Source organism: Sinocyclocheilus grahami, unplaced genomic scaffold, assembly GCF_001515645.1.
Source record: "Sinocyclocheilus grahami isolate Dianchi unplaced genomic scaffold, SAMN03320097.WGS_v1.1 scaffold2491.1, whole genome shotgun sequence".
Taxonomy (NCBI): Eukaryota; Metazoa; Chordata; class Actinopteri; order Cypriniformes; family Cyprinidae; genus Sinocyclocheilus; species Sinocyclocheilus grahami.
This window is the reverse complement of record NW_015507670.1, coordinates 33,153-49,871: the sequence shown is the minus strand read 5'-3', so window position 1 is coordinate 49,871 and position 16,719 is coordinate 33,153. Positions and strand designations below refer to the sequence as shown.

Here is a 16,719-nt window from a genome sequence, read left to right as displayed (position 1 = left end):
ACTTTCAAAACTGCTACTTAACGACTTTCTACTTCGAGGACCTTGATAGAAATGTAGTGGAGTGAAAAGTACAATATTTGTCTTTCAAATGTAGTGAAGTTAAAGTCATAAGTTCCCAGAAAAAAAATATACTCAAGTAAAGTACAGATACTCAAAAAGTGTACTTAAGTTCAATACTCAAGTAAATGTACTTAGTTACTGTCCGCATCGGCTGTTGAGCTACAGATTTACTCATCTGTTTTCGAAATCATTTTCACAATAGGTACGTTTACATGGACACTTTTTGTTTCCATCGGAATGAATTCATTCTGATTGACGAATCCGAACGTAGTGTTTGCATGAACGCTAAATAAAGTGATCGGGTTGATATGCGCGTTTACAGGGGCGTTTTCAAAATCACGTTTGTGCCCCCTCCCCCCTTCAAATTCGTTTGTTATGATTTTTTTTAACCGCACGCCTTCATCGCCATGGAGGAGCAGGACCGAGCTGGGCACAGACGCGCGTCCAGGAACGTCGCGTGCACACTCTAAAAATAGCTCACTGAAAGTTCTAATGAGCGGGTATCGCGATTGCGGCACAGTCAGCGGTGAAACGCCAGAAACAGCAACCGATGACTTTAATGCCATCATGGATGAAAAGAAAGAAAGAAAGAAAGGAGATGTGAGTTGGTTGATTCAGTAAATTAGCTCAGGTCAGGATAATCATATTTTCTGTCTACACCTGTTAATGTTAGCCTACGTTGACTGAGCTAATGTGGTTAGTGGTTCCCAAACTTGGGTACGTGAGGCGACAGAGGCGGTACGCGAATGAGTTTTGCAGTTTTGCGGTGTTACGTGAACGAATCGTTCGTGAAAGTCATTGATTCAATGATTCATTTACAGCCACTTACTGAATGAATGAATGAACAAATGACTCGATGACTCACGCATTAAGACAGTGACTTACAACCACCTACTGGCGGTTTTAGTATTTAAAAGAATCACTTTTCACTTTTTTATCATTTTTTTTAAACATTAATATTCTATTTATAAAGATAAAAAATGCATTGGAAAGTCAATTTAGGGGGCAAATATTGTCCTTTAATGGAAAAAGTGCAGTCTAAGTGGAAGAGAGGGGGTTGGCCTAAGCAGAAATACCTCAGGGGGTACTCCACTCTAAAAAGTCTGGGAACCACTGATTCTGTCCTGTGCAACAAGTGATTTATTTTATATTTTCAGGTACAGTGGTTAGTTTGAAATAAAAGTTTGCTTAACAGTGGAAATTGAGTCTCACATTATTCAAAACATTCTCGACTTTATAAAATGATTCTCTCAAGTCTTGGCGATCAGCCCCTATGAAACAATAAAGAAAGTAAGACATATTTTTCTTATACATAGTTTAGTAGCGTACTATTCTTTTTGGCAGAATTGATCATTAATCAAATTAATTATTTCCTGGATTTTGTATCACCATAGTCCCTAAATGTATGTACATGCAAGAAATGGGATTCAAATCGAAAACATTTCCCCCCATTTTGTGTCCTCCCCACTTCTCAAGCCAAAGTTACACCATTGCGCGTTTATATGTCACAAGCTTCTGATCAGATTTAATCTTTTGACATGCGCACAATGCATGAATATACAGAGTTTCCCACTGTTGTCGCATACTGCTTTAAAAAGCACACTGTAATGGGGCGACAGAGACGTGAAGCGAGCGGATCCATGTGCATGCTTTTATTAAGAGAAAAAATAACAGGCATGGGTCAAACAATGGCAAACAGGTATATTGAGGACAAGACACAATAGTAGTCCAGTGAACAGGCGTGGTCGATCTCCGGCGAACAGTGTCCAAACAAGGTAATCCAAAGGGTTAATCCGAAACACAGGCGATGGTCCAGGCGAGGGATAAACAGTATCCGAACAGGGCGAGACGAGCGACTGTCTCTGCTGTCGCTGAAATGATGGGCTATCCTCCTGGAGTACTGTCTTTTTTCCTCTCTGATGCCGCGGGAAAGGTTGGCCCTAGCTGTCTTCAGGCCCACCTCATCTCTGTCACGGTTCATGGGTCCGGACGGTCTTTCTGCGTCTTGTCATGTGGTTGTATGTGCGTACGTCATTCGTTAGTGTTTGCAGCTGGTGCTCAATCAGAGCGCGCCAGCTGCAACTCGTTAGCGAGTCCTTTATAGGTCACTCTGTTCAATGTGTGTTTGTCGGTTCGTTATTCTCATGTTCCTGTCTCCCTGTCAGTTCTCTGTTTCCAGTTCTCGCTCAGTCAGGGTACGGATCTTCCGCCTTCTCCTTGGTTTGGTCAACGCAGTGGTTGAGGGGATTTCTCAGTGGAGCTCTGATTCTGACCAGGACCCGAGGATTATCACCTTGTGTCTCCGTTATTGTGATTACTAAATAAACCTTACCTTTGCACTCGCACTTGGATCCTGACTCTTCTCTACCGTGACAGTGTAACCCTAGGACACCGCATTGGCTTGGCACATTTTAATTGGCAAGAGCTCAGATTAGAGTGATTCTGCATGATATGAATGTCTCTTAGCAGACATGGTTAAGTTTAATATGTCTGGTGTGCAGGGCTGAGTGTCTGCTGCCATCTCCTGCTTATGCACAAATGTGTAAAGATGCTAAAACAAAAGCATAAAGGAATTTATTAAATGGTAATTCATGTCACATTCTTTACAGATCTTGGTGTGAGAGTACAAGTTTTTGTAGATCCCCATTCAAAATGACTTTTCCTTTTGTTAAGGAGGCATAGTAAGACAGGAGATGGGTAATTAATGAAGACCTGGTGCCAGAAGATTTTAAGAATTTGAGAATTTGTAGAATTTGAATTTGTCAAAGAAAAACAAGTAAAAATCCCTGGCATCTGATGTGTCTTTCATTACATGAGTTTAAGTATATGAGTAGGTCGGAATCATATAAACTACAATATTATAAAACTATTTTCATTCAAGCCAAATCTTTCACTCAACTGATTCATTCTAAAACACTTATTCATTCAGGAACAAAACAACACTACTGTGTGTTGCTCTTTGACAAGAAATGTTTTATTGCACCAGTAGGTCTTTTATGGCACTTTTCCACTGCATGGTACGGCACGGTAAGGTTCAATTTTGGGGGGTTTTCCACTGGGTACAGTACCTGGTACCTTTTTTAGTACCACCTCGGTTGACGTTCCAAGTGAACCGTACCGTTACATGTAGACTCTGCTGATCACGGATTGGCCGGAGAGAATCGTCACTACACTGAACTTGCAACACAAACACAGCAGAACCGCTAGATTTAAATCAGCACAGCCAGCGAAGGATCGAACACAACTGTTTTGAACAAGCGCACCTTTTTAACAACCAAAAAGTGGCTGTTTTGTTGTCTGTTGAGGAAGTACAGACGTTCCTCTCGTTGATAGCAGAGGAGCGGATCCAGCGAAAGCTTGATGGGGCGATGCGGAATGAAAAAGTTTTTCAGGAGAATAGAGGCAGGGCAACTATAATGACATGTGAACAATCCCACCCACTCTAAAGCGGTACTGAACTGTAGTGGAAATGCAAACCGAGCCGAGCCGAGCCGAGTCGCACCACGCAGTGGAAAAGCACCATTAGTGTATTTTGGGTGAGTCACTGAATCATTCACTCAACTGATTCACTGATTCACCAAACACCACTACTGTGTGTTGCTCTGAGATAAGCAGAGATAAGGTTCTGCTTATGCTTTGGTTGAAACAGTTTTTTTTATTGGCAAAGCAAAAATAGACAACGTAACCCATGTGTACATGTGTATTAACTTCTTAACAGACCTGTTATTATTAATGTTTTTAAAATCAGCACAGGTGTGATTGGCACATGTCGACATGCATTGGAAAGTCAATTTAGGGGGCAAATATTGTCCTTTAATGGAAAAAGTGCAGTCTAAGTGGAAGAGAGGGGGTTGGCCTAAGCAGAAATACCTCAGGGGGTACTCCACTCTAAAAAGTCTGGGAACCACTGATTCTGTCCTGTGCAACAAGTGATTTATTTTATATTTTCAGGTACAGTGGTTAGTTTGAAATAAAAGTTTGCTTAACAGTGGAAATTGAGTCTCACATTATTTAAACATTATTCAAAACATTCTCGACTTTATAAAATGATTCTCTCAAGTCTTGGCGATCAGCCCCTATTAAACAATAAAGAAAGTAAGACATATTTTTCTTATACATAGTTTAGTAGCGTACTATTCTTTTTGGCAGAATTGATCATTAATCAAATTAATTATTTCCTGGATTTTGTATCACCATAGTCCCTAAATGTATGTACATGCAAGAAATGGGATTCAAATCGAAAACATTTCCCCCCATTTTGTGTCCTCCCCACTTCTCAAGCCAAAGTTACACCATTGCGCGTTTATATGTCACAAGCTTCTGATCAGATTTAATCTTTTGACATGCGCACAATGCATGAATATACAGAGTTTCCCACTGTTGTCGCATACTGCTTTAAAAAGCACACTGTAATGGGGCGACAGAGACGTGAAGCGAGCGGATCCATGTGCATTATATGGCCGTCATTTGGAGAAAGATCAAAGGTTCTCAGGGTTTGAAACATGTATCATCCTTAAAAATTATATTTAACTGAGAAATTCTAAGCAGTTCAAGATGATTCTCTAATGAAAGAGATTGTGGCGAAACACCTAATTCTAACAGCTCTCTTTCTCTGTCTTTCTGGCTTTGTTACAGGCTGATGATCTGGATCCCTTCCAGGACATTTTAGAGGACAGCGCGTACACTACTGATGTCGGCATCCCCACTCCCAAAACAAAATTCCTGCCTTGCAAAGAAAGCAAAAAGGACCTGATAACGTGAGCAATGATGTGATCACCCACCCGTCTCTTCCTGTTCCTCTCCTTTATCTTCTCTTACTTTCTTCTTTAGAGCTCAGCTCTACTGCATGCCACGTGATCTGACATAAATGTAGAGTCAGGACACAGAGTGCACTTTTTTTATGCTTTATGGATTTAAAACATAATTTCATTCGAGCCGTTCATGGCTCAGCTTGTCTCTAGGATGTGATGTGATTTAGGACTCATACTGTTACGGGGCGACAGAGACGTGAAGCGAGCGGATCCATGTGCATGCTTTTATTAAGAGAAAAAATAACAGGCATGGGTCAAACAATGGCAAACAGGTATATTGAGGACAAGACACAATAGTAGTCCAGTGAACAGGCGTGGTCGATCTCCGGCGAACAGTGTCCAAACAAGGTAATCCAAAGGGTTAATCCGAAACACAGGCGATGGTCCAGGCGAGGGATAAACAGTATCCGAACAGGGCGAGACGAGAGGAGCAATCCAAAGACAGGCAAGATATCCAAAATCACAACTAGACTAAACAGGCGAAACAGATCAAGACTAGGGATGGCTGATGCGAAACTGACGTTTCGACATGGTGTCGAGATCCCAAAGCGCAGATGTTTCGAAACACTGCTCCGAAGTGTGATTCGAAACACCCATGTCACGTGACTAAGGTGATTCAAAGCATCGGGGCATTTCACAAGTGTTTCAAGACCTGAATCTGCTTTTGATCGACAAGTTTTGGAACAAACCACACAATCGCACATCTGTCTTAACTCCCGCAAAGTATAAAAGTGGAGTTAATGCTGCAGAACAATTAATATATTTAAATAAAAATCTTTATAATATGTACAAAATGCCAGTTGTGGCTTGATGTCTTTTATTAATGTTTATTTTTTCATGACCAAAATAACATATTCACAAAGAGTTCATTTGTCTGAGAGATGTTACAACACATTACAAGAACAGAACAATAAAAACACAACTTTCAAATATTTATTATAATTACATACATGCTTCACCCGGTATTCTAACCTAAAGTGACAGGTTCCGATAACATGCCAGGCGTGCACACCAACCTAGGAAACTAGGCAAACTCAGGAAGGCTCCATTACATTGCTATCACAGACTAGAGATATGCGCAAACAATACTTTGCGACTAAAGCAGGATCTGAGTGGGTGTTATATAGTGTGTGTAATAGATTTTTTAGGTGAGCATGTGAAACCACACAATCGCACATCTGTCTTAACTCCCGCAAAGTATAAAAGTGGAGTTAATGCTGCAGAACAATTAATATATTTAAATAAAAATCTTTATAATATGTACAAAATGCCAGTTGTGGCTTGATGTCTTTTATTAATGTTTATTTTTTCATGACCAAAATAACATATTCACAAAGAGTTCATTTGTCTGAGAGATGTTACAACACATTACAAGAACAGAACAATAAAAACACAACTTTCAAATATTTATTATAATTACATACATGCTTCACCCGGTATTCTAACCTAAAGTGACAGGTTCCGATAACATGCCAGGCGTGCACACCAACCACTCTAACTAAGGAAACTAGGCAAACTCAGGAAGGCTCCATTACATTGCTATCACAGACTAGAGATATGCGCAAACAATACTTTGCGACTAAAGCAGGATCTGAGTGGATGTTATATAGTGTGTGTAATAGATTTTTTAGGTGAGCATGTGATTGGTTACAGCTGTGTGCAATCAGTGCAATGGATGATGGGAAATGTAGTCCAGGGTAATGTAGTGTAACAGTCTGTGTATTGTGAGAGTCCATGTAGTGAGCAGTATACCTCTGGTGGTGAGTGAACGGAAGTTCATAGACCGGATTCGTGACACACACGTGGTATTTATCTACTTCGGATCCTAATTAGGTGATGACCAGCACATGTGCTGTGCTGCTTACTTTAAAAAAAAAAAAAACAGTGAAAGGACAAGGACTGGTGGGACGTTGTCCTGCTCCACTTCACAGACGCTGAGAGAGAGGGGAGTTTTATAATGACTGGACACTCATTTATGACACATTATTCACCAGGAAGAACAGCTCGTTCTGCGCGTCATACGTCATTACGTTATTTCTCCGTCAATGCACATGCGCAGTACTTTCCAGTTTCGTTTTTCAATCCAATTAAGTATTTACATGTCCTCTCGCTCAGATTACAAAAAGAATAAACTACCCCTTACAATCTGATCGAAATCTGAATCAGTCTGAATCCGATTGACGTGTTTACATGTGACTTTATTATTCTGATTTTTGTTCTAGTCCTATTACAATCGGATTAGTAGGGTCCATGTAAACGCAGCTACTGACAGATAAACCACACTTCCCTCTGAACACATCTGACAACAGACTAAATCTGATTATTACACATTATTATATCAGTTTTATATGGTTGAGATCATGCAATCTGACTACTGAAGCTGAAGTTAAGGTAAGTGTGTGTGATGGCATGAGATTTAAAGGCTGAACTGGGATCAGCCTCACTTGAAAATCATTTACACAGTAATAAACACATCAAGACTAGAAGAACAACACTAATGAACTGATCTATACACCTGATCAGATGAATGTCAGGCTGATGATACATGGGGCAACTTTTTTGAGCAATATTGCATGTGCATTGAGAAAGGGTAACAAATGTATATCTGGATACTTTAGATCTGTTGTGGACCCTTGCCTCACCTGATTTCCCGGCAACATTGCTTAAAAATTTGCCCCGTGTACCATCAGCTTTAGTCACCACATTCTGAATGTCAAACTCAGGTTTGAAAAGAACTGCATGTTTGTGCAATAGGCATATAAACATACTGCCGTCTCTGTTTTTTTTTTTTACTGTGCACATCAGTTCTGCCATTTCCTGTGCTGCCAAACCACAAGACCTTCTGCCTTCCTGTGACTGGTTTCTATACATGTGATCAAGAACTGCATTTTTTGTGCAGTAGGCTTGTAAACAAACTGGCATGTGGTTTCTCACTGAATCACACTTCCTGTGTTCTACTGTGTTCTCTTGTGTTCAAAACAGTCTTCTGTGTCATGTGACTTCTAAAACCTGAAATTATCTCCCCATGAAGCACAAAACAGATGTGTGTGTGTGTGTTTATGTGGTCAATATATGATTTATGTTATAGTTATCATCTGTTGGTAAAGATTACCTGCATCATTTGAAGGCTGATTGTTGAGCTGAGATAATATATAATATATGTCTATAACACATATTATTAGCCTGTGAGATTATTAGATTATCAGACACATTGGTAACGCTTAAGATTACAATCCGCAATGTACTGCGTAAGTAAACAGAATTTACAGCATAACTTTTTTGTAATTACAGTGTACCTATTCAGTACCCCCGTGTAGGTATTAGGGAATAGTAAGCTAAATTTGGAGAATAAAGGGGTAACAACCTGTAATATTACAAATTATTTCTACTGTAAGTAATCTGAAAGTAAGCGGTACCTATTCTAATATTACGTGGTATGTATGACCTGACAACAATCTTATATTTGCAAGCGATTTAGCAAAAAACATACAACATTAACTTTTTAAAAGCCTACATACATATATAAAAAACGTTGGGTTATTGTTTCAATCCAAATGCTCGGCTGAGACTGTTGGGTAACAGCACTGAAGTCCTTTCAGGAGAAACTACAACACAATGAAAACATTAAGGAAAGTCTGAGAAAACAGTTCAACACATCAACTATTTGAACTTTAAAAGTTGCATTGACCATCAGAAGATGTTTCCAGTCTATTATTTGTAAAGTATTTTATACTTAAAGTCAGTTTAGGAAACGACTGTACTGACATGTGGCCTCTTTATCACCATCTGTGGTTGAAATAAAATTTCATGTCATTTTCTGAGTAGTTATTTTCTGACAGTGACGTGACATGTGGCCAAGTATGGTTACCCATACTAGGAATTAGTGCTCTGCACACACACACACACACACACACACACAGCAGTGAACACACACCCGGAGCAGTGGGCAGCCATTTATGCTGTGGCACCCGGGGAGCAGTTGGGGGTTCGGTGCCTTGCTCAAGGGCACCTCAGTCGTGGTATTGAAGGTGGGAGAGAGCGCTGTACATTCACTCCCCCCACCTACAATCCCTGCCGGACCTGAGACTCGAACGCGCAACCTTTGGGTTATGAGTCCGACTCTCTAACCATTAGGCTACAACTTCCTTTTTTTTCGACAAATGAAATAAATATATATACATTTTTTCACATTTCCCATTCAAGAAAAAAAAATTACATACCTTCAGAACAACCAAATCAAGCCCATTTTTTTATGTGAATATAGATATAAAATGTTGAAAAGTCACAAAATCTTATTCCACTGAGATGAAGGGAACCATTTTTTTTAACTAAGTAAAAAATTGATTGGGGTTATATTGACCCCAGGGACCGTTTGAGGGTTAAACCTATTTTTTCAACTTGAAAATGTGTTTTGAATATATTGCCACATTTTTTTATTATTCATATCCAAGCTGATGGTTTGGCATTTTTGCAGATTACAGTCAAAGTGACATCATCAGATCACATGACCATCCAAATATATTTGCTTAGATTTTTTTTTTTTTTTCATGTAATGAGAACAACACAAAATAATGCATATGTGTGACCCTGGACCACAAAAGTGCACGTCCACGGCTTTCTACCTCATGGCAGGCATTGCTCTCATCGCCCAGCTCTCGCACCTGGTCTGACGGCTTGGGCTCTCCTTCCGGGGCGATCCTCCGCTCAGTCGCTCGGCATTGCGCTGGCTCGTAGATCGGGAATTGGCTCTCCGTCATCGGTGGGCTCGGGCTTTAGCTCCGCACTGCAGGGAGATGGTGGACTGGGCTCTGGGTCCGGAGTGGCACTGTGTCCACTCCACAAATGTGGCGAAATTTGCTCGAGGGCCTTTAAACTGGCGTCATAGTATGCACAGAGCGCGTCGTCCGGGTAGCTGGAGAAGTTGGTGAGCACCAAAAATAGTCTGGTGTGGCCCTCGAGCGACCTCTCCCCCTGCTCCAGCAGGAGGAGGAGATATTCTGGACGAAGGAGGGGATCCATGGAGGAACATTACGGAAACAAAAAACACTGAGGATAAAATGGAAACAAACGGAGGGAAACACGGATTAAACGGTTTGGGTCGGGACTTCTGTCACACTCTGTGATGGCGAGGAACGATGGAGACGAAGAATAAACAAAACAGTCTTTAATCCAAGAAACACAGGGTACATCCAAGAGAGCCTTGGCCGTGCCGCGCCCAAGTTCTCTGGTATTGTTCACCTGTTAGCTCTTGACCCCTGGGTGTCGAAGTTACGGGTATACTCTGGAACAATTAACCAGGCCGGGTGTGACCTAGAAAGCTCAGCCCGCTTTAGCCTTGGGTTATTGTTGACTTCTCTATAAGCATTGGTTGCTTATGGAAGTTATACCTTTAGGCGTTCCACTACATTAGCACGGCGTAATTGGATGTAGCTGCCCGACTCAGTCGTCGCTTCAGTCAAAGTAAACCTGAGAATCCTGTGGCGAGCGCCCGCTTATATAGCCAGATGCCCCTCCCCATTCTGGTGGGCTTTGGCGGGCTTCATCGCCATAGGCTCGTGCAGCTCCGCTGGCACGCCATTGGTTTGTTTTTAAAGGCCTGCACGAACCAATGGCCGTGCAGTTTCACTGCGTGAATGAAATTGGCTTCAGTTCAGGAGAAAAAAGGCTTTTTTCCCCCATATGCATCTAGCAAGATGCAGTACTCGTTCCCGTATCTCAGGGAACTGAGGTTACGTTAGTAACCGAGTACGTTTATTCAACCAACATTTGTGATGCTCCATGATTAGGCTTGATTAATTGGGGTTTGAATATTCTGATATCATTGATTTGAGAGCACTGAAACCATCAGATGAGAACAAAACTTGAATTGATTAATGATTAATGTCTTCTGCTTTACAGTTGAAACAAAGTTGAACTGAACTGCATCAACACTGAACTGAATTGGTCTGAATAATGGCACTGTTGTCTTCTGTAGAGGTGCTTTACAGCAGAATCTGAATTAGTCTCATATCTGATGAAGTTTGTATCATTAATTATTTTCCTGTTTATTACTGTGAAACTGCTTTGAAACAATAAAAATAAAGGTGAAAAAAGACCCAAAAATGGCTGCTGTGGTTAAACCATGTATTATAAACAAAGGTGGTTTTGCAATTCCAATACATACAGGTAAGACATAAAAGTAGAGTTAAATAAAGAGGAAAATTGAAATGGTCAAGCAACTTTCACTGGACAACTTGAGATGGATTTACTCTCTTAGTGTATTGTGTGTCTGATCATTGTGGTTTTTCACTGAATCACACACATCTTTCTGAATGCATGTATAACATCCCTAAAATGATGGACTTCTCTGCTCTCAGCCTCCTCTGTGGCATTCGCTCCCTCCTCACTCATCAATTTTAGGCCTTTCCCAGAAGGTGCAGATTTATATCAGAAAAAGATCGCTGAGCTTCCCATCGTGACTCCTCAGCTAAACGACAGCATATTTTCTTCCATTCTGTTTTATGGAGCCATTTGTGCTGCTGTTTGTACCGCTTCACTTTCTCATCCAGTTTCTGTTTCTGAATCTTCTGAATGTATTTCTCCGTTCTCTCAAACAAGTCATTAGTGAAGTGTGTCCCTCCATTTTCTGCCACCATCGTCTCTATTTCAATAATCAGTTCTTTGAATTGTGGGAAACTGGCAGTCTTATTGTCCAGACAGAAGAATCGATTTCCACAACTCTCTACAAGTTTTCTAAGATCTGGATCACCATCCTGCACATACTGATTAATGGTTTTATTTTCCTCCAACTGATCTTTGTGGGTGAAGAGGATCATGGTGTATTTTAGTATTTGTTCTCCAAACACTTCTTTGAGATGTTGCACAGTATTTTTCTCCTCCTCAATGAATCGACCCACTCTAATGATGATAATAAAAGCATGTTGTCCAGGAGAGAATAACAATACACATTTTACTATTTCTCTTTGAACCTGTTCTTTACTGAGTTCAGTATCATAAAATCCAGGAGTGTCGATCACTGTAATCTCTTTACCAAACCTCACTCTAGTTTCTGACTGACACAGTTTGGTCTGAGATTTTGAACCTGCTGAAAATGTAAACATGTTTCTGCCGATGATGGTGTTTCCAGTGGCACTTTTCCCACATCCAGTTTTTCCCAGCAGAACCAGCCTGATCTGGTCTTTTTTCTCAGGAATCACATCAATATCATCTGGATCTATTGCTGAAGACTCTCCTGAAACTACAGATCAAATCAAGTCAGTGATAAAACACAATTCAGGGATTCTTCCCACATGACAAGTGCAACGAACAAGTGATGTACACTTAGTGAAAAAAATCATCATATGTTTATATTATTGAAGTCATTAATAATAATAAAACACAACTTACTTTTACTGTCACTCCTCCTCATTCGTTCCATGATAAATTTCCCTCCATTCTTCTTCATCATTGTTTCAATCTTCTGCAGTAGTTTTTCTATCTGATCGTCTGATTCACTCTTATTATTGAAACAGTGAAACCTTCCTCCACATTCAATCACCAGTTGCCGGAGATCCACATGCTTTTCATGTTGTAGATATTCATCAATGGTCTGTGGTTTATCCAGCTTTTTTAGTTCATCTGCATGTGTGAACAGTATCATCATGTATTTCTGAACTTCAATACCAAGTAAGTCTTTAATATAATCCAGGATCTCTTCCTCATTTTGCACAGGTTGCTCTAGAGGAGCGGTGAGCAGAACTGCACTGATACCTGCTGAACATCGAGAGACCAGCTTCTCTTTCATCATCTTCAGCTTCTCTTTATTCAGGTCTGGATGCCGTAGATCTGGAGAATGAATCACATACACCTGCTTCCCATCAATCTGTGTTTTAACCTCACACACTTCAGTCTCATGTTTCTTAACTTTAAACATAATTTCTCCCAGTATGGTGTTTCCTGATGAGCTTTGCCCAGAACCATATCTGCCCATCAGAAGAATCCGGATCTCTGGATCATCTGGACTGGAGCTGATCGCTGACATCTCTGAAATTAAAGTATGAAATAAGATAAAAATCAGGTCAGGTCAATGAAGGCCATGCATAAGTAAACAACAAAATACAGACACTAAAAAGTAAGAGGTTATTTATTTTGTTCTTTTCAACCTAAACACTGGGGTTAGCCTGCTGGGTCATTTTACTGGGTATTTTATTTATTTGTTTATTTTTAATAAAAAAAAAAAATGTTGGCAAGTTTTTGTGTAACGCATCTGCTGGATAAATTTTACAGACAGTACTAATGTCTTCTTGTAATATTAGTTATTTTTTGTCTGTACATGTGTAGGGTATCAGAGCGAATCAGACACTTTAAGATTTGATCAGATTGGTGTTGAACAACCCAAAGAGCCAAATGCCACAAAGGGGCCCAGGATGAGACAACAGGACGTTCGTAAATCAGACCCTGGTGCCACGAGTCTGAAGCAAGCCTAACCAACCAACTCTTTCACAGATCATGTCCTTATGTTCACAGAATGGCACAGAAACGGTCTTTTACAGATATAGATGCACCAAAATGAACTCAAAAAGGCTTATAAACTAATATCAGTCCATTGCTTAACTCCATGTCATGTATGTAACCCACACATTCGACGATCATGTTCTAATCACTTATTGTGTATGTCTTTTTAATAACTATTGAATAGCTTAAGAGTTCATATTCATGTTTAGTATGTGTGTGTTTGAATCTTCTAGCTTGAAACGTTTCTTCCAATCAATTATTTGTCAAATGTATCATATTTTTGTTATAGAAATCATGTCCAAAATTATACTCTGCAAGAGCGGGAAAACTCGGACCATGTGACTGATGAGATGACATGGTGATTTATGTATTGGGAGGAGAAATATACAACACACCGAGCAAAGACAATATCTAATTGGTCAAGTCACCATTTGGGATGTGTCCAAAAACCCAGTTTAAATACTCAGGACACCATCAAATCATTGCTTTTTAGCGTCTAGCTTCTTAACCTTAGCTTCTAGCCACTGCTTCAAGACATCACTTTTAGCCATGCAGCTTTTTAGTCATAGCTTTGAGCTATGCTTTTTAGCCACTGCTTTTTAGCTTTTAGCTTTTTAGCTTCCCACCATGAGGACACTCGGAGATGTTCGATCAGAGCCGTGCTTTCCTTCTTGCAGCAAGGGTTGGAGCGTAGGCTGTCCCCCTCCACCCTTAAGGTTTTCGTTGCTGCTATTTCGGCCCATCACGACCCCATAGAGGCGAGGTCAGTGGGGAAGCATGATCTCTTCGTCAGGTTTCTTAGGGGGCCAGGAAGTTAAATCCTCCTAGGCCTCCCTCCCGGCCCTCTTGGGATTTGGCATTGGTGCTAAGAACCCTACAAGCTGCCCCCTTCGAGCCTTTGCAGTCAGTCGAGTTGAAGTTTCTTTCTATGAAGACCCTACACTTGACTGCATTCGCCTCGATCAAGAGGGTGGGGGACCTGCAGGCATTTTCAGTCGACGAATAATGCCTTGAGTTTGGGCTGGCTGAATGTGCAACACTGAGACCCCAGCCCGGCTACGTGCCCAAGGTTACTTCCACTCCCTTCAGGGACCAGGTGGTAAACCTGCAAGCGCTGCCCCTGGAGGAGGCAGACCCAGCCCTAGCTTTGCCAGACGTGGCTGATCTGGTGTGAGGCTAGTGCCCATATGAGTGACCCGGCTGGGATCTCATATGTGTATTTCCACAGTACACCTACTAAGGCCGTGTTTACCCTGGCAGACCACATTCTGCTGTCTCTAAATGATGCCGCCATGAGCCATCTCAGAGACTTCCATGTGCAGTAGGGCCCCTCGGGGTTACTCCACGTGAGTAAATGTCACTTAACCCCCTTTGGGAGGAGGTGACTCTGCAGTGCGTCCTCTTCCAAATGGAAGGGCACGCTTTCCCAGTGTTATCCAAGTCCTACTGTTGGGTTGTGAGGAACAACTGTAGTTGACCTTCTCTGTGGTCCTATCATCTGCCTTATAGGAATGATCAGGAGGCCTACACAGGGCACTGGAGGTGGCAGAACCTGTGGCGTGTTGGTAGGGATCCCAATTTGTCGGTCATCACCGACTTGACGTCGAGAGTGACCGACTGAAAGGGAACATCTCGGTTACATATGTAACCCTCATTCCCTGAAGGAGGGAATGGAGACGTCATGTCCCCAGGAGTGTCGATCACTGTAATCTCTTTACCAAACCTCACTCTAGTTTCTGACTGACACAGTTTGGTCTGAGATTTTGAACCTGCTGAAAATGTAAACATGTTTCTGCCGATGATGGTGTTTCCAGTGGCACTTTTCCCACATCCAGTTTTTCCCAGCAGAACCAGCCTGATCTGGTCTTTTTTCTCAGGAATCACATCAATATCATCTGGATCTATTGCTGAAGACTCTCCTGAAACTACAGATCAAATCAAGTCAGTGATAAAACACAATTCAGGGATTCTTCCCACATGACAAGTGCAACGAACAAGTGATGTACACTTAGTGAAAAAAATCATCATATGTTTATATTATTGAAGTCATTAATAATAATAAAACACAACTTACTTTTACTGTCACTCCTCCTCATTCGTTCCATGATAAATTTCCCTCCATTCTTCTTCATCATTGTTTCAATCTTCTGCAGTAGTTTTTCTATCTGATCGTCTGATTCACTCTTATTATTGAAACAGTGAAACCTTCCTCCACATTCAATCACCAGTTGCCGGAGATCCACATGCTTTTCATGTTGTAGATATTCATCAATGGTCTGTGGTTTATCCAGCTTTTTTAGTTCATCTGCATGTGTGAACAGTATCATCATGTATTTCTGAACTTCAATACCAAGTAAGTCTTTAATATAATCCAGGATCTCTTCCTCATTTTGCACAGGTTGCTCTAGAGGAGCGGTGAGCAGAACTGCACTGATACCTGCTGAACATCGAGAGACCAGCTTCTCTTTCATCATCTTCAGCTTCTCTTTATTCAGGTCTGGATGCCGTAGATCTGGAGAATGAATCACATACACCTGCTTCCCATCAATCTGTGTTTTAAACTCACAAACTTCAGTCTCATGTTTCTTAACTTTAAACATAATTTCTCCCAGTATGGTGTTTCCTGATGAGCTTTGCCCAGAACCATATCTGCCCATCAGAAGAATCCGGATCTCTGGATCATCTGGACTGGAGCTGATCGCTGACATCTCTGAAATTAAAGTATGAAATAAGATAAAAATCAGGTCAGGTCAATGAAGGCCATGCATAAGTAAACAACAAAATACAGACACTAAAAAGTAAGAGGTTATTTATTTTGTTCTTTTCAACCTAAACACTGGGGTTAGCCTGCTGGGTCATTTTACTGGGTATTTTATTTATTTGTTTATTTTTAATAAAAAAAAAAAATGTTGGCAAGTTTTTGTGTAACGCATCTGCTGGATAAATTTTACAGACAGTACTAATGTCTTCTTGTAATATTAGTTATTTTTTGTCTGTACATGTGTAGGGTATCAGAGCGAATCAGACACTTTAAGATTTGATCAGATTGGTGTTGAACAACCCAAAGAGCCAAATGCCACAAAGGGGCCCAGGATGAGACAACAGGACGTTCGTAAATCAGACCCTGGTGCCACGAGTCTGAAGCAAGCCTAACCAACCAACTCTTTCACAGATCATGTCCTTATGTTCACAGAATGGCACAGAAACGGTCTTTTACAGATATAGATGCACCAAAATGAACTCAAAAAGGCTTATAAACTAATATCAGTCCATTGCTTAACTCCATGTCATGTATGTAACCCACACATTCGACGATCATGTTCTAATCACTTATTGTGTATGTCTTTTTAATAAC

The 16,719-nt window shown here is 40.9% G+C and overlaps 2 protein-coding genes across 2 annotated transcripts; both read right to left on the bottom strand.

The window, feature by feature from the left end:
- Nucleotides 1-11,228: 11,228 nt before the first annotated feature.
- Nucleotides 11,229-12,912, bottom strand: LOC107575164 (GTPase IMAP family member 8-like). Its single transcript, XM_016261581.1, has 2 exons — nt 12,249-12,912; nt 11,229-12,108 (listed from the first exon to the last, which is right to left on the bottom strand). The coding sequence occupies exons 1-2, from the start codon at nt 12,889-12,891 to the stop codon at nt 11,267-11,269; spliced, it is 1,485 nt and encodes a 494-aa protein (XP_016117067.1). The 5' UTR covers nt 12,892-12,912; the 3' UTR covers nt 11,229-11,266.
- Nucleotides 12,913-14,953: 2,041 nt separating this feature from the next.
- On the bottom strand, nt 14,954-16,093 carry LOC107575162 (GTPase IMAP family member 8-like). Its single transcript, XM_016261579.1, has 3 exons — nt 15,430-16,093; nt 15,043-15,289; nt 14,954-14,981 (listed from the first exon to the last, which is right to left on the bottom strand). Exons 1-3 carry the CDS (start codon nt 16,070-16,072, stop codon nt 14,954-14,956), a joined length of 918 nt encoding a protein of 305 aa, XP_016117065.1. The 5' UTR covers nt 16,073-16,093.
- Nucleotides 16,094-16,719: the final 626 nt, after the last annotated feature.